At 40.2% G+C, this 19163-nt stretch overlaps 1 protein-coding gene across 3 annotated transcripts; it reads right to left on the bottom strand.

The window, feature by feature from the left end:
* Positions 1-2765: 2765 nt before the first annotated feature.
* alms1 (ALMS1 centrosome and basal body associated protein) lies at positions 2766-17203 on the bottom strand. Of its 3 annotated transcripts, XM_079473195.1 has the most exons (19): positions 17061-17203; positions 16413-16545; positions 16129-16246; positions 14177-16055; positions 12008-12167; positions 10640-11602; positions 10418-10536; positions 8958-9915; positions 8714-8833; positions 6690-6815; positions 5311-6146; positions 4983-5088; positions 4806-4886; positions 4662-4712; positions 4296-4567; positions 4034-4193; positions 3899-3956; positions 3356-3455; positions 2766-3266 (listed from the first exon to the last, which is right to left on the bottom strand). In XM_079473195.1, the coding sequence occupies exons 1-19, from the start codon at positions 17094-17096 to the stop codon at positions 3222-3224; spliced, it is 6321 nt and encodes a 2106-aa protein (XP_079329321.1). In that variant the 5' UTR covers positions 17097-17203; the 3' UTR covers positions 2766-3221. The 3 variants fall into 3 exon arrangements, with proteins under 3 accessions (XP_079329321.1, XP_079329319.1, XP_079329320.1); XM_079473193.1 differs by having other exon boundaries at positions 4662-4886; XM_079473194.1 differs by having other exon boundaries at positions 2950-3266; positions 3895-3956; positions 4662-4886.
* Positions 17204-19163: the final 1960 nt, after the last annotated feature.

The raw sequence follows: 19163 nt of genomic DNA, 5'->3' as shown, positions 1-19163 counted from the left end.
GGTACTCCATGTACCAACACCTTATACTAAGGATAAAACATATTTAAAATGTATACTGGCTATTGTATATAGGCCTCCAGGGCACCACACAGATTTTGTTAAAGAATTTGGTGGGTTCTTATCAGAACTAGTACTGGCCACAGACAGAGTCCTTGTTGTTGTTGACTTTAACATCCATGTAGATAACGATACAGATGCTTTAGGAATGGCTTTTAAAGACACTCTTAATTAACTCCATGGGCCTTAGAAAGGGCCTTGTCAGGACCCACTCACCTTCGTAATCATACTTTAGATTTAATACTGTTTTACGGTATAAATTTGGACAATGTAAAACTCCTTCAGCAGAGCGAAGACATTTCGGATCATTATCTGGTATCATGCGTGCTTCACTGGCCTATGGCTGCAAATCAAACTCCTTTTTACAAATATGGTAGAACAATAACTTCAACTATAAAAGGTGCGTTTCTTGAAAATTTGCCTTAATTGTCTCAAATCTCTAGCATGAGTAATAACGTTGAAGATCTTGACTTTACCATTGAAAATTTGAATGCCACCTATTCGGAAACGCTACACACAGTTGCTCCTCTGTGCTTAAAGAAGATTAAAAATGACACCGTGGTATAATGAACACACTCAGGCGGCACAAAAAATGGAGCGCATTTATAAGAAAATTAAACTAGAGGTATTTCGTACAGCATGATAGGATAGTATTCAACAACTTCTGATTCTGTATATCAACATAGCAGTGATGAATTTATGAACTATTTCACAAATAAAAACTACCTACAGCGCCCCTAAGGAGAAATTGCTATAATTTTCTACCGTAGATCACAATGAACTATCTAAAATCATTAGATCATCTAAATCAACAACGTCCATGCTAGACCCTATACCTTCAAATTTACTAAAAGACATGCTCCCAGAAATTATAGATCGTCTTCTTAGTATTATTAACTCATCTCTGACACTATGATATGTGCCTAAAGCATATAAGGTGGCTGTTATAAGGCCACTTGTAAAAAAAAAACTTCTCGACCCTGGAGAACTAGTTAACTACAGACCTATTTCAAATCTACCTTTCATATCTAAAGTTCTGAAAAAAGAATTCTCAACTCAATAATGTTCCTTCCTCCAAAGGAATGACATCAATGACGCGTTTTTTTCCATAGTACCCTGTCCTTTGAGAACCAGGTCGCCAACACCTGTAACATTTTGTTTTTCCATCTTGCACTGTCAACCTTGCACTGGTTACCTATAAAGCATTGCATAAATTTTAAAATCTTGCTTATTGCCTATAAAGCCCTAGATGGTTTATCCCCTCACTATTTGAGTGAACTTCTTTTGTATTACAGTCCTTCACGTGCACTACACTCTCAGGTGTCCGGTCAGTTGGTAATACCTAGAATTTCAGTACAGGTGGCAGATCCTTTTACTATCTAGCACCGAAACTTTGGAACAGTCTTCCCTGCACTGTCCGGGAGGCAGACACACACTGTCAGTTTAAAAATGGACTAAAGACGGATATTTTTAATCTGGCATACAATACACTATAATAATATATCTATTCCGAAAGGTTTAGGCTGCACTAGTTAGATCAACCGAAACCAGAAACACTTCCAATAACAACTGACGCATTTATTGCATCAAAGAGTGCAGAACAGTACTCTACTCTCAGCCAGTCTTGTCTCATTGTTCCAAGGTTACTAGAGCGGGTAGGACCCAAATAGAGATTGTCGATGGCGTACCGGTAACAGGACTGCCCATGCCCACTGGCAGTGAGGGCACACTCCACTCGGGGTGTGGCGTCCTCGTGGGCACTGGCTCAGGGTGCCTCTCTGCCAGATATTTGTAGAGCTGCGGGTTGGGATACGCCCAAAACCTTTGCAATGTTCTATAACCTTTGCGTAGATCCGGTGTCAGCCTTGGTCTACCAACACGTGAGACCGGCGTACGACGTAGGCCTGCGAAAGCATCTTCCCCCTCCCAGGCGGGTCAGTGCACTAATTCTGCCTCACTTCTTTCCCCTCGGGCAAAGAATAGGCATTGCATCTATCACTAAGCACTCTGAGCGGAGCAGCCCTGCCTCCTGTGGCCGGGTATCAACTCGAGTTATCACAGTAACACAGTGCTGTGGCGTTTTCAATAGGAACCCCATCTGTTGGTTTGACACAACGTCGAGAGACCGACAGAAAAGAGAACATACCGAAATGGCGGCCACATGAACCCTGAGAGTACCAGGGGTTGTCCCTGAGGACAGTTTCTCTTGCAGAAACTCCATCACAGAAACAATCTGGCAGTGAATTGGGTCTGCATGGTGTACCATCTACCATCTGTCAAAAACGCTCCATCTAAGGGTCTAGCTCCTTCTAGGGGAGGGATCCCTAGCACATAGAATAGTCTCTTCTACTTCGGGATAGTCTCTTCTACTTCAGGGCGGAAGCCCAGCACCTATCAGCTGGTCCTCTTCAGGGGCCAGGAATGGAGATTCAAAAGCTCTGACGAGGGGGAAGTATCGCCCCGTGTGCCTGAGACAGGAGATCCCTCCTGACTGTGATCGCCCATGGCGTGTCATCGAGGAGGGATACCAGATTCTGGTTGGCCAACGGGAGCTATCAAGACGCGAGACCCCTGTTGACAGACATTCGCTAGGACTCCCGGGAGCAGAGCTATCGGTGGATATGTGTAAAGACGCAGTCTAGGCCAACATTTCAGACGATCTTTAAAGTTCTCATTTTACTTTTGCTTACAGACAGTCGCAGACTATTAGAGAAGTGGATACAACTTTATTCATACATTACATAATAGTCAACACATCTATTTTGTCTTTGGAAAACACGGACGTCCAATGTAGATTTGTAAAATCTCTTATTGGTACTTCAAGAAAATCTATTTCACACAAATTACCAAAGCAATATCATTTGTTTTGCAAAAAATACAGACACACACAAGCATTGTTACAAACGCCTGCTTATTTATTTCCTTTTTAAAAATTACAAAAATTTTACAAGACATACATAATAAAACTATTAATTGTTCAACTACATAAAATCAAACTGTCATAATAAAATTATTTAACACTGCAACTCAAATACATAAAACCACAACTATATTAAATATAATCTTGCACCTGAAATCAGAATTCATACATATCCGCACATAAATACTATCAAATATCAGCTCATATAAACCACTGTCTGACTGACAGCAAATTTCAGATGAAGTCACTGCCACGGTGCTCTCCTCCCCAACACACGATTGGTGACTTTCTACAAAAGAGAGATACAGTGCATTGAAATGGCAATCAAGTTATATATGGTTGAGATTAGAAGCATTGGTTTAAAAACTGTGCATATACCTTGTTAAAGAGTTGGGCATTCAGGCGATGGGTGCTGTACTCTGCCTGTCTCTTCTCCTCCTCCCTCCTTTTTCGGACTTCCGGAAGTTGAGCGTATTTCCTGATTAAATTATACATCTATTTGAGTATTTGATCCATAAAATGCTAAATTGCCCACATGCCAACAATATCCACGATAACTGTTGAAACAGTTTGTCAGTGTTTGCTCAAAAGGAGCAATTTTGTGGCTCTGACTAGACCTGAACTTTCTATGCCATTATACATGCCAAATCATATTATGCATGCTTTTACGCATTCACACAAAAATACACTCTCCTACCTCCTGAGTCTATCTGTCCTGCCTATTCTCTGAGTGTGAGTTTTCTTCCCTATCCAACTGAAATAAGACAATGTGCAAATAAAACAAAATCATAGATCAAGATAGAGTTACTTAAAGGTTACTACGTACTATATGCATGTTCACGACTGCCACAAGCACATAAAAAGTTCTACATAATGTGTTTATTAAATAACTATCATGTCTGGGTTGTGATGCATACATACTGTTTGGATCGCTGGACCATCTCTCGCCGTGGAACAACACGCTTTCGGGGCACCGGAGCTGGTGACAAGGGCATGTTTTAAAAAACATCTTGACACAACTTGTACCCGGGCCTTTAGATTATACTGTAAGGTAACCTTGAATAAGTGGATGTGATGGTGCTGGGCAGTTGAAGAGCTCTTCTCTCTCTCTGTTGAAGACAGCCTGTAACCTCCTCTCCTCAACCAGCAACTCCAAACGCTTCATTCGTTCTCGTGATCGAGACACAAACTGTGGTCGATGGTTCTCCAGTGCTTCCTGAAGAAATCCAAGCATATATGTTGAAAAAAATTCATTTATTAATCAAATTTAATGTATAGCAGAATAAAACCCTCACATACACAAAGCCAAGCCACATACCTGCAGTGAAAGCCGAACAAGAGCTGAGAACTTGTCACTGCTTTCACTCCCTACAGCTGTTCTAGATTCTCTTGGCCTCTCTTGCTCCCCCTGGATCTGTCTCTCTCTAAGCGGTTCTCTTATGTCTTCTCTAGCAGGTTCTTTAAAGGATTGGGTTTTACTATAAGGCTCAAACCAGGCCTGACTCAGGCAAGGTGCTGATTCACTCTGTGGCTGGTTTTCCTTACGCCCATCAGACTTCAACTCATCCGCTGATACACACCATGACACACCTAAAAAGAGAATGTAACAGATTAACAATAGGCTTATGTTGTTGTCAATGTATATATATTTTTAGAGAAGAGAATTAAACATAATTATTTATACCATTAGGGTAACAGGTCCGGATGCTCTTGTTGCTGGAGTCTCTCTTCTCTTCTGAATGGGTTTGAATGGAATCAGTTAAGGACGCAGTGGGAAAAAGAATCCCCTGAACACCTCTGTGGTGTGTGTTTGGTGTAAGGGCATTACTGGAAGCACCAGGTGAGGGAAAGATAGTTCCTACATCCCGAGTGTGTCTGCGTGTGCCATTTATTACGATCTCCAAATCACCTGCAAAGAATACAATTTCACACTTCTTTTTGTCCATGCAGACAAACATTTGTCTTTCAGAATTTGAACAGGTTGCATTTTTTGTGTGCAACAAACCTGCTTGTACGCTTTTGCTGTGCAGTTTGACCTTTGATCTCTTGGTAGTGAGGCTTTGAGAATTCATCGAGAGCGTGCTTGAAGATGACAAATAATCAGGAGTTACCTGGAACAAACACACAATTTAACATCACAAGTCATTTATGTTGACACATGACGAATGTTAGCAAATGTTCAACTGAAAATAAGTGAATGAAAAGTAGAACCCATAGAAAATACACCCATTACACAATTTATAAATGTGTAGTCCAAATAAACTGAATTAGTCAAAAGACTAAAAAACTTTTCAACTTTTGCACAAAAGTATTAAAAAACTCATAATTCTTACTGTAGAGTCATCTGTGCTGATGTTATTTGCATCAGCAGACACTGCAGCATGTTTTGCACCCTGTTTCCTCCTGCTTGTTTTCTGTTTATTGATGCTATTAAGTCTGAGCAAACTGTTACTGCTTTTCAGTACTTTGCTTGTGACATGGTGTTGTCTGAAAGCTCGGACCAGTCGCTCTGTGTCAATAGTGGACATGGTACTGCTCGTTTCCATGGACACACTTGAAGACTCATCTCTCTCAGCAGGACATTGCTGCACGTTCTCAGGGTTGTCTTGCTGCTCAGCCCATGCTTGATGTGGAGCCACTTTTTCACTCTCCGCACCTTCCTCAGTTCTCGTTCCCTCCTCCTTATCTCCCCTTATTTCACAAACTCTATCCGTGCTGTCCGGTTGTTTGATAGTTTTGTTTGTTGAAGTGGTACTGTGAATGAGACGAGACAGACGCTCTAGTCTGTCAAGCAAAGACATATCTCCCTCATTAGTGGGTCGGTTATCTTCCATGCTCCATTTCTCATTAAAGTGACGCCAGAGTTGGTCCAAAGAACTGCTAATCTCTACACTATCATGCGCCGTTCTATCCTGATTGTTCTTGTTGAACCCAGACCTTCTTTTTGGTTGAGAAGGTAGATGATGTGGTTCCAAGGGTAGTTTAGGATCCTGCACGGTCCTGTTATGAAGGTGCAAATCATCTGTGCTGTAATCTGCCTCCATGTGCAAGGGGACAAAATGATCTTCATCATCCATGTCCCTCACTGAGACATAAGATGTTTGAGGGGCAATACTGTTATATAGGCCGGTAGATTCTTTAAAACTCCTCCTAGACACACTGGATGACTCTGGAAATGGAAGAAACAAAAAATGACATTGAGGTTTTGTGTGTAACAGCAAGTATCAATAGTCAAAGGTCAAAGAAAATCAAAGGAATACATTACAATCATTTAGTTTATAATCAACTAATTTTTTTTCGTTTCATTTATCCATATGTGGTGAGGAAGGCGGGGCCGGTGGCGTGAGTGATAGTTGGAAACAGCTGTGCACACACCGGTCCCGCAAATCTCGCGGAGGAGATGGGCGCTTAAGAGGTCGAGCGGCAATACAGTTAACGAGAGAGGACCGGGCCCGGACATTTGTTATGGTTTGTGTGTCGCCGGCAGTCGAACGTGAGGAGGATCTTGGCTGTTTATTTACGTTTGAGTTTTATTAAAATTTATTGAATGTTCGCCGGTTCCCGCCTCCTTCCTTCCCTTTTATAGATCTTTGCTACACCAGAAAATAAAACCATAGATTGTGATTGTCAAGCCCCACAAAATAAAATGTAATTCATGACTTATTTACATCATACACTGTACAGCTCATAATGGAAGTCCAAAAGCTCTTACCTATTGTTACACTGGCTCTCTTACTGTAGATGCCTTCCTTGTGCTTTGGCATAAGTGCATTGTCTTCTAACTCTCTGGAACCCAAAATGTGTTTATTGAAGCGCGGTGGCACAGCATCATCTGACCCTACAAACAGAGCGAAAACATGAGAGAGCTGGATCAGTGAGGAATGAGACAGTGGGGCCCACAAGGGTTTGACGTAGATCAGATGATGCTTGTGTTCCTGGATTATCTTTCTCTTGGACAAAGAGCATGAATAATGTAGGACTATGTGTGAGAGTGTGAACCAGCTGCAAGGCCTTGGGGAAGGGGCCAAAAGAATTGACAAGATAGAATTTAAGCTAATTAATATCAATGATGTGAATGCAGTTATTATTTCGGATGATATCATGGATATAGGAAAACAAAAAAAAAGCAGATATGGATCCATTTAGAAAATAAATAAATGTTTTTGCCAGGAATCATACATTCTTCAACATTTGGTATCCTAATGGCCTAAGTTACACAATAAACTGAATTATTAAAAGGAGCTAAACATGTTTAATAATAACAGCTATAATCTGATATGCGCTACCTGACAAAAAGCAAGTTACATTACATACAGATGAAGTAAAATACATATGGTACGGTAAAGATAAAATATAACATAGGCGGGTATAATAAGTATTGAACACATCACCACTTTTTTCACAGTAAAAATAATTCTCAAGGTGCTGTTGGAGGAAATTTGCACCAGATGTCAGTAACAATCCAAATAGTCAATACATACAAAGAAAACAAAACAAATAAGTCAGTTCACAAATTATGTTATGTATAATAAAATGGAATGAGACAGGGAAAAAGTATGGAACATGAAAAGCATGAAAAGCCAAGACACCAGCTGAAATCTATCAGTAATTTGGCAAATTTTTGCCTAAGTTTCCACGACCGCACCGCAAGTAGGTCTATCGCGTCTTTTTATATTCACTTAACACGTAAATCACTCGCTCTTAGCGCTTCATTTGCGCTTGGTGTGAACACACTATGAGGCTGACATTGTGTCTTATGCGGCTGGTGTCTCTGTGTTCACTGGAACGTTTTGTCAGTTACGTGAGGTATCGGTCTTTGGTATCAGGGAATTTTTACGAGTACGAGTACACAAGCTTGGTATCGGGCCCGATACCGATACTGGTATCAGTGCATCCCTAAGAGAGAATATAGTCTGGTCAGATGAGACCACAATTTGGATGCCATAATACACAGCATGTTTGGAGGTCAAACGGCACTGTACATCACCCCAAAAACAACATACCAACAGTGACGTTTGGAGGTGGGAACATCAGGGTGTCGCTGTTTTTCAGCATACGGTACTGGCTAACTTTATATTCTTGAAGGAAGGAAGGATGAATGGACAAATCTACAGAGACATTCTTGATAAAAATCTGTTGCGATCCAGCAGAATGATGAAGAGGGAACCAGGCTGGATATTTCAGAAAGACAATGATCCCAAACGCACAGCCAAGGAAACTCAAGTGGTTTCAGAGAAAGAGAATAAAGCTGCTAGAATGGCCCAGCCAATCAACTGACTTAAAAAATCTATGGAAAGAACTAAAGATCAGAGTTCATAGAAGAGAGAAAAATTGTGATATGTTCAATATTTATATTACCCACTGTATAGAATAGCTCTCTAAGGCTCGATTTAAATTAATAGCTAAGAGTGTTAAGACTTTTTATTCGATCTATGTTCTAAGTGCTTTTCACTCGTTTAAGGCCTCACAGCATTGTGTGGTCTCTTCTTTACATAATGAAATCAAATCAATATTTCAAACAAGTGTAATAAATAATCTATTTGGTAAACATCTTTGATGTGGAATAATCCTCAATACATTTAAGAATAAACCCTGACAGGGTGATAAAGGCCCTAAAACGAGGATTTATATGTTGTATTTGCTAATTCCAAAACATAATCTCTGCTTTCCTGCAATACAATCTAGTCATATCGCCTATGTATTGGCTAATACTGAGTACAGCTTTAAGTGACATACCTGAATGGGAGCTTTCCACTGTTGTCTCAGAGCGATCATGAGAAAGCTCTGGATCAGTCTGAGGGACATAGAACAGCTCGGAGCTACCATGCGGTTTGTAAGGCAACAGTGTAGGGATGGCTACAGAAAGGGCACATACATATAAACAAATCACTTTATTATACTCAAATGAACCCATTAAATTTGACTTTGCCTATTCAAATGACAGTAAAAAGCTGTTGCCAAAGATTTACACATCTCTCACCTGCTGTTTGGACAGCGAGAGTTCTGGACGTCCCGGCAATTGTTTGAGTTGATGTAAAGGCCTGATGATATCGAGCCTGTAGGTGTGGATTGACTTCATTCTGGACTTGAAACGGTTCCTTGTGCTCAAATGATCTGGCTAGGTGAGATATTGAGTTGAACCGCTGTTGTTCATTTCCAGTGCTTGTGATAACGGGGGAATGTCTTGGGAGTGGGACATCTTTGAAAGTGTTCTGATTGGACCACCTGCTTGAGTGATATTCGACAGAATGGTCCTGGTGTTTGGGTCTGGGGGATAAGGTGACGTGTATGTGAGAAAGGTGGGATTTATTGGCAGGAGCAGTGTCTGACGCAACACTGGACATAATCTGGTTACTACATGTGATATTATAATCCCTGTCAGACGTTTCTTGGACAATGTGAGGATCATTCTTGACAGTATTTTCTTTGTTATCATCAGCTGTAATTTCTTCAGTCCTCTCTTTTGATTTGCCCTCCCCCTCCGACTGCTCCTCTTTATCAGATGCATTTGGGCTTACAGCCGGCTGATGTCTCAGTTGTGGATAAGATACTTCAGGATTGGTATCTGTTCCTTTGTGGTGACTATTGTGCTGTAACATGTCTTGCCTGGCATCAACATTACCCAGTTCCAAGGTACCAGTGAGAGAGCAATTTGAAGGCAACTGTGGAGATGTAGTACGTCGAGTGGTTGCTATAGAAATAGAAGTTAAAGTTGGTGGGCTGAACCCCTCCCGGAGAGCAATCTGGTGAACTCTGGCTTCCAGATCCCGTTGTTCAGGGGTGTCGAGTAAAACATTGGAGTCCAAAGGTTTCTGAGTGGTTTTCTGTAGCACATCTGAGACATGATTATCCATGCTGGGCACGGCAACAAAATCTTTCCCATGCTGAGATCCAGCACCAACACTGGACTGGGCACTTCCTGCTGAATCGGAGCTCCACTGAGGAACATAGTGAGAGAGAAACAAAAGAGCAGGAGTTTTTTGTATTGGGGAGAATTGTGGGAAGTAAGAGTAGTGAGTGGGAAAGTATACACACTTATGGATATAAACACTGCAGACACAAGCTCTGTCCAGAACATGAGTGCAAAGAGAAAGCCACGCAAACACACATCTTTACCTTGAATACATTCTAACAGGACTGTCCACAATGCAGTCTGCTGCACCAGAAACAAATGCATATTATAACAGACTAAACATGATAAATAAAAATGATTAACCCTCATGCTAACAGCCATGTTGGTATTTGGTTTTATCATTTTTTATGAACTGAAGATCAAAATAAACATACACATTGATGTTATGATAGTAATGATGATTAAATGACAAAAAGTTTACATTTTTTGAATTTACAATTTTATATCAACCAAATAGGACAGATGCTGACATTCACTAAAACGGTTTCCGCAAAATTGTTGGACTAGCATGTTGGCATATGTGTTACCTTGGTGTGTTGAGTGTTCAATAGAAGCTCTCTTTTGATGTCTTCAATTCTCTTTCTGTCTTCTGCATTTAGCTCTAAACTTTCACACTGGCAACCAGAAACCGTCATTAGGATCCATTCTTCAGAAACAGAGACAGAATGCTGTGATCATTATAATGCAATAACTAACAAAACATGTTATATATATGTGCAGCACATCAAACATAAAAAAAGATTGTGTACCTCGTGCACGGCTAACCTCTGGGTCAGCGGTGCTTGGCCAGCTTGTAACCATAGAAACAGGTGACTCACTCTGCAGTAATTTGGCAACTCTGGCAGCCAATGAACTCTCACTGCTGCTGCTGTCACTCAGACTTCCAGCATCGGCTGATGCATGGGATGCACTATACCCAGAGGAGCCCACCACAGCATTCTCCTCCTGGTTCTGAGGAAAGTTTCCTGTCATTAAAGGAACATTCGACTGCACGATCAACCGAGCTGCAGGCTGCTTAGCTTTATCTGGGTCAGCAGCACTGCACCCTTCAGGCTCAGCCCGTCTTGGAGTCATACAGAGTTCACGTGCCTTTAAACTTTCATCTCTGCTGAGCGAGAGGGCATCAGGTTTACTTGTAAAGTCCGTCCATGTGGATGGTTGATGTGCTCCCTGAGAGGAAGAAGAGCTCGCTTTTAAAGCCGAGTCGGATGAAGAGCGGGTCAACAGTAGGGGAAGGTTTCCACTAGCTGAGAGACACGTGCCATCATGATAACCCGGAGCGTTTTGCCCTAGAGAAACAAGCGAGGTGTCGCTCTCTGAGAGGCGGTGAGACCCGGGTGAGGACGTCAGAGAAGATCTAACCGAGACAAGGCTTTCTGCACGGCCCAGCAAACGCCTGATTTCATGCAGTGTGCTAGAGCCCACAAAAGAATCATCCTCCTTCACTTCCTCTCTGGGCACAGCAGGACTGAGATCGCTTGAGAGGACAAAGCTACCTTCGCTTTGTGGAGTGTTAGAGTGTTGTAAGTTTGATGAAGGATGTAATGTTGAATGACGTCTTGGTGGAGTATCGGGCTGACTCAATATCGTCCCAGCACTTTGCTGACCAGTTGTTTGGTCTTGCTGATGCACAGACAGGCGGTGTGATACAGAAGCGCTGGAGTCAGCTGAGAGTTGACTGGAACTGGAGAATGCTTCTTTCTGAGTGTCAACTGTAAAGACAAGAAATTAACCAAATGAAAATCAAATATGAGCAGCTGCAATTCACAAATATTATATACAATATATTAAAGAAATAGTGAAAATTATTTTAAAAAATTAAAATTCTGTCAACATTTCTTCACCCTCATGTCATTCTTTCTTCCACAGAACACAAAAGATAATTGAAAAAATGCTGGTAACCAAACAACATTGACCCCTATTGACCTCCATTGTATATAGACACAAAACTCGTAAGATATTACTCAAAAGATCTTTGTGTTCCACAGAAGAGTAATGCCGGTTTTCAGAGAGATTGAGATATTTTGAGTGAATAAATTGTTTATTTTTGTACAAACAATCCTTTTATTTATATTCCACTGCTATTTCACTACATATATCAGATATCACTTGTTCACCTTCAGATAGCTGTGTGCTTTTTGTTGGCGTTCCGATGGATCCTTTGATGGTGCATAGGTCAGTAGGAGAGAATTCAGGTTCTCTGATTGGCCCCCGAAGTGTAAATGGATTTAAGATCGTTGAAGGTGATTGGTCGATTCCTAAATTCAGCAGGTACAACTATAAAGATGTAAAAATACAACCAGAATTTTTATGAGCTGGTCTACTAGTGCACATAAACAAATGACAAACAGCTCCACAACCATCATCAAAAAAACATAAGACAACATTCACAATGGACTTAGCGTACACAACCATAGTTACGAACTTCAGATGTTGCTAGAAGACGGGATATAAGTTTCCAGTTTACCAGATTCGCCCAGGTTGGACATTCTAAAAAGATTTCCGTAAGTAAACAATGACCGGGGAAAACCCACATTTCGGTTGAATTATAGTTGTAATAAACACTAGCTGCTATCAAAAGAACAAGCTCTTATTCCACTGATTAGAATAACTCAAGTTAAGCATTTCTACCCATAGAAGTCTGTTAAAGATAAAGCTTAACATGGTTTACCACATCGAAAGAACTACCTGAAGAAAATAATGATTAAATAATATTATCACCAATATCAAACATCAACATGATATCAGATAAAATCAGATAAAAGTTCTCCTTAGAAAGAGTTGTTTCCTTATAATGCACCTCTATGGGGAGAAAATGCTTAAATTGAGTTATTCACTTATAGAGAATGTGAAGCTGACGTCACGCCCTACGTTGTGGCGCCACCATCTTGGGAGGATCATACTCCACTGTTATTAAATTGTTTTGTTTTAGATATTAAGAAATCAAAAGTGAAAAAAACAGGGGCTTTCCTGAAAGAGTGCCTAATGCTATTGCAGTTTTTAACACATCAATACCAACCTCCCATAGTTATATTTCCTAATCAAACAAGAAAAACAAAGACTCTAATGAACACACAAGCGATCAGATGGAGCAATCAGATGGCGCAACATTCAACATGGCATGACGTAGCTTCACATTCATTGTGGAATAAGAGCTTTGACAGCAGCTAGTGTTTACTGCAAGTTTGACAGAAATGTGAGTTTCCCTGTCATCAATTGAATATGGCAAGCATTTTGGAAAGTCACACAATTTGGCAATATCAGAAGCCCGTCGCTATACATGTGCAAAAAGTCGAGTTTGCATGCGTAAAGTAACATACTTTTAGGGCTGCAACAAACAATTTTTTTTAATCTAATTTTTCAATTAATCTACCGTTGTTGTTGTTGGATTACCGTATTCATTATTTGGTAAGTACAGCTTCTACCGTTTGTATTTTAAACTTTAAAAGTTTTTTTTAAATAATTTTCTAAAAAAATACTTCAATTTAATTCAATTTATTCAAACATAAATACTGCCTAACAGTGCAAAACACCCTGAAAGACAACATGTATATTAAAGGAGAAAAGTCCAACAAATCACTGCCTAAAGCAGTGCAAAAAATACCTGAAAGGCAACATATTGTTGAAAGACGTTACTTCAAACATATATCCTGCCTAATACACCGCAAAATGTCCTGAGAGGCAACATGTAGTTTCAAGTAAAATCAAATTTAAATACCAACATTAACAGTGCACAAAATATTGTGTCTCAAATTTTAAGTAAATTCACAAAGTTCAAGTTACATTTCAAAAAGAAAAGTGCATGACAATAATAATTGTATTTTAGGAAGAGTAACATATTTATGTAATTTTATTATGATATGTATGAACGGAGAAAGCATGACAAAATGTAAAATGTATACAGTGAAGGTCTAACGAGGAAACGTGTTGTTAACTATCTGTTATCATTTACCATAGATGTAAGATTTACATCTGACTAGTGTTGAAGTTTACTGCCACCGTAGGTAACTTACATTAGCACCGTTAGCAGTTAACATTAGCATTATTACCATATCTGCTAGCCGATAGCTTCAGCTCTAGAATGACATCTATTATGAGTCTTTGACCGTATCAAAGCTGGTAAGAATTTCTGTAAACTAATACTCGCGCAGCCCGCTCGACGATTTGAGGTCGGAGAGTCACAGAATGTTTTCTCTTGAGTCAAATAATCAGACTGTACTAGCATGCATGTTTGGATTGAAAAATTATTTTGCTTAATGTTGACCAAGTTTATTGTGTTTACTTACAGGAATCCTGTCTTCAATGTTGAGCTCTCTCGACTGAGGAGGAGATGTAGGTCTGGATGTCCAGTATGGTGCATAATTGTCTACCTCAAGACTCACTACAGAAGAAGCAGCTCCTACTGATGCCCGCATACTCTGCTCGCCGTGGTTACTGCCTTGAGAGCTAGACAGAGTGCTGCTCATGTTGAAGCTCGATGATACGTCACTAAAACGACCAAGACTGGTTAGAGGGGAGGGCTTGACAGTGCTTTTATCTTGTAATGCAGCTGAACTATTATTCTTTCCTAAAAGTACTGATTGACTGCACAGCGATCTGGTAACTGGAATGATGCCATCAGTTTGTGCTGGAACTCTGTGTGAACCTGTGTCCCTCTGAATAGAGGTTACTACCGTGTTCAGTGAGGAGTGAGAGTGATTGACAGGTGACTCAGATGCCTGACCTCTAAGCACACCCGCCCCAATGACATCCACTCGACAGGGCGAGCAACTTCCAGAGAAAGAGGATGAAACAGGTGCCAGAGTCAACTGGGGCTGACACGTGTTTTGAGAAAGCTTGAGTGGCCCAGATACTGAGTCCTCTGATTTGTTCTTGAGTAAAACATCATCAAATGCCTTCAGAGCCAAATTGTCATAAAATGACCTGGTGGAAGTTTGATTGGCTGTCCAAGCATCGACTTTTTGTAAGTAGCTTAGGCTGGGAAGAGACTGTACTCTTCCAAGAGCTAAATGAGAAACCTGAGCTTTCATCTTTGTACCAGAGTAAAAGGATTGGCTGTCTGAGCTAGGCACATCAGGGGCGGGTGAACTCAAAACAGGAGATCCTTGTTGTTTAAAGATGGTATGTGTATGGGACACTGTCAGGGTAGTTTGTGAGGCTGTTGAAGGTTTTCTAGGGACTGTAACTGTTGATTGAGGACAGCTGGGTGAGAAATGTTGATCCAAAACACTTAGATCCAATGAAGAAATTAATCCTGTTTTGGAATGACTGCTTTGGGATGATGCAGCAGCAGAGGCAACACCATCTTCTTGTGAATGTACAAGTAAAAGTTTGGTCAGTGCTGGTGGGGGTTTCACAAGGGGCACTGCAGGGGTGGACTGAGACACTGGATGGGTGCTCAAGAATGAGCCGTCTGCCGCTGTTAGATTACCCGCGCTCCAAACCAATCTCTGCAGGCCTGGCATATGCATTCCACCTGCACAGGCCGGTGTGACAAACAGCCCACGGTCAGAGCTTCTGTTCCCATTATGGAGTCTACTTCCTGGTTCAGAGATTGATTCAATCTGTCCGTCAGCTGTTTGATGTGAATGTACCCGAGAATCCCGGACAGTAATGTTTGACACAGCTGAACTCTGAAATAAAGAGGATGAGCCCCCTTGTGGCTGCTCTCTGCTGCTGGACAGAACAGACTGAAATTCATGTTGAACAGCAGTGCCAGGTCCAGGCAAAAGGCTTGTTTGAATATTCATTGAAGGTTCTAGATGGCGTTTAGCTGTGTATGGCTGGTCTGATGCAGGTTCAGGATGATCAAGGGGAGTCTCAGAGGCAACTGCACTACTGATATTAACAGCAGACACTCCTGCAAGCTCCTGAGAGACACTCGGCTCCTCTCCTTCCATTGGTCTGTCAATTTTTTTCCCACCTTCAAATGAAACCCTCTCTTCCTCCCTGATTTTGTAATGGTCTCCAGGTGAGAGGCTGTGCTGGGAAAGAGAACAGCAGCAAATTTCAGCTTCCGACAGAGCTGCAGGCACATCCAAAGGATGCTGGGATAGCGTGGCCTGCTCATGAATAGTCTCTTGGTGATGGGAATCTTCAGTTCCACCTACATGCGAGAACATTCTGGGGCACCTCTCAGAGATAACAGAGAGGTCAGGAAATCCCCTGAATACACAAATGACGTTACTTGCAAAACAATACTTCCTAAAAAATCTATAAAATAAAAAGTTAAAATTACCGTAGGGCGACAAATTCTGCATCTGTATGCTGAAAAAATGTAGAATCAGAAAAAGGATTAGATTTGTCCAAGTAGGGCAGCAGGGCTAGCGCAGGTGACATCTGGCTATCTTGAAACTCTAAAAAAATGAACACATTGACATAATAAATTACTTCATTATGTAAACAATGACATAAACAATAAACGTTTACATTCACTGACAGTGGGGTATACACGTCTGAGACCACAACTGAAAAGTCTCGCACTTTTGAATCCCACTGTACACATAAAACACCATAGTGTACCTAGTAGATGTAAGGTCTCAGAATTGTCATGCATGTTACTTAATGTTCTCCCATCATCTTGAGCATCTCTGCGTTGTCTGGAAGCCTCTAAGTTATGTTGTCCATGCTGCAGGCAGGGAATCTCTGCAGGGGTCTGGAAGGGTAAAAAAATATTTTTTAAACAGGAACACACATAATCTATGTGCATTGATTGTGCATTTCTTTTTATAGGTCTGCCATCAAATGTCACATACTGTTTGTCAATCCTTTTTTTAGGGTTATTTAAATTTAAAATATGTATTTTGTTTTTACGATGCTACTAATTTACATGTAACTGGTCCGTTACCCACTTTTTAGCCTGAGCCAGCTAGCAGTGAAACAGTACTGAGAACTTATAAACTACAAATTTAGCATTTGATAATAGTACGTTTTCGTATTTCTTTACATAAACGACTGCGATCATGCCATTAAACAGCCATTAAAGTTAACTTTTTGCACACTTTACTTGTTGCCACGTAATGATTGTTAGCAACAATGCTGTCTCGATCAGCGAACCAAGACGAGTCATATGACAGTTATGGCTTTTCCAGAATCAAAACACGACATTACGTTTGTTTTATCTTTGTATCTACTGACAGTTTTACTACTTTGTCATTTCTAAAGACTCACTCTGTTTACATTTGCTGCATCCTCCTCTGAATCCATGTTGCGATAGCGCGCATACGTTACGGCGCACGCGCACTACAAGGTTTTTGAATCCGCAGAGAAACAGATGAAATGATCCTAAGTGAAGAGACAGTCCCAGCACCAAAATAAATGATTCTGTATAATGACTTTATTCATAATGCTAGACGCATGAAGCCCACTGCTACACCAGTTTCCAGTGGACCCGACAACAAAGAATACGGAAGTTCGGCGATCAGAACGTGTGACGCTGTTCCTATGACAACAGGAAAAGCCCGCAATGTTGCGCGGGAAATCCTCATGTACGCATGTATTGGCATTATAATAAAACATAATGTATTATGTATATAATGCATGTAAAAATATTGTTTTGCTGTGTTTTTTTATTTTAAACGTATTATTTATAATTCTCAGGATAGTTCAGGCCTGAATAACAAGTAGGCCTATTACAATTTGGCCATAAGTCTATGGTCTATGGAAATCTAAAAATTAAACAATTGAGAGGTTATGAGCAGGTTATATTAAATTAAATGGCCCAATTTGTTACTTTTTTATAAAGAAAAATATGAAGGCAAATGCAACCATTCGTGTATTAAGTAAATCACGGGGTAGTCAGTATTGAGTATTTCGAGTATTTCCTTTTTATATTGATTATGCATGCATTTGAATATTTCCTATTTCCTTTTTATCTACATTTATATAGCGCATTTCACGTTTCACATTGCATTTTTTATTATCACACTTTCATTTTTTATTATCACACTTTTTAACAGTCATAGTCATGAAGCATTAAGAAGTATTCATAGGAATAATAGCATGATATTAGTTATTAGTGATATAATCAGAAGCCAAGTTATTAGTGATATAATCAGAAGTCACATTTAACCACATTTAATTCAAGATGATTGTGAGCAAATGACTAAGATGATTTAATGACTTAATGTTACAATGTTCAGTATACCTGTTTAATGATTATTTACATAAAAATACTTATATAGCATGTTTAAGAATATTTTTCAACATTCTACAGCAATATAGAATCCAGTGATGTCTGTGAGGCCTAGCGGCCTGAGGCCTAAAAAGGTTCAAATAAAGTTCAGAGGATGAGATACAGCATTGAATACTTTTACATAGAACACCTGCACGTACCCCACACACATTTTGGTAAACAAGTCCAATTTATTGCATATGGCCAAGGACGCCTCATGAGTTATTGCATATGGCCAAGGATGCATTATGAGTTCACCAAGTTGTTTCTCCGGAAGAGAACCGGAAAAGTGTCCAAATATGGGCACATGAATTATTTGTTGATGCGCCAACCACGATTAAAAACGCATCCTGTTGCCTGGGATCTATTGGTGGCAGAAGCAGGGTTATTGGTTATTAAAAATAAGAGATAAAGGGAATTTACCTGATTGGTGTAACAGACAAACCCCCTGCACCAGTTTCACTATAAATATGGGATTGAAAACACTGTAACTTTGGATGCTTTGGGAAGATCTCACTTTGTTTGGCATGCGCAAATAAAGTTTACTCTTTGACACCTGGACCTTCTTTGTTTGAGCAATTTTTTGAAACTACAAGATCAACTTTCCACTACATCAGCAGTGCTGGTCTCAGCATTTATGGCATTCAGCTCATAGTCTTTTGTGCACCTGAGGTACGTGGTTACTTTCCCAAAACTTTTGAGATACTTTTAAGGTCTCTAAGTTTAGCCATAACCTCAATTTAGAAATACCTGACCAAAGGAGGATTAACAATGACAAAGAAAAGTTAGACTCGCATTGTGATTTAGTGCTATTTTATGCAAAGGAACTAAATGAATAGCTTTGAACAAAGTTTATCTATAAAAGGGAGTCACTCATAAGTAAGGTTACACCAGTGACAGTAACACCAGTGACAATTTTCATGAAAACTGCATTTTACAAAATGGCTGCTGCAAGGTATCAAACCACATGTTGTCAATCATTGTATACTCACTAAATTAAGTAGTTTAATCCATTTGTGTTCTATTTTTTTACAATTCCTAAACAATAAAGGAGGTCACACCAGTGACTTTGACTAAAAGCTTCATATGAAATCATGAGA

This window comes from Barbatula barbatula, assembly GCF_947034865.1.
Source record: "Barbatula barbatula genome assembly, chromosome: 14".
NCBI lineage: Eukaryota > Metazoa > Chordata > Actinopteri > Cypriniformes > Nemacheilidae > Barbatula > Barbatula barbatula.
This window is presented reverse-complemented; position numbering and strand designations above follow the sequence as displayed.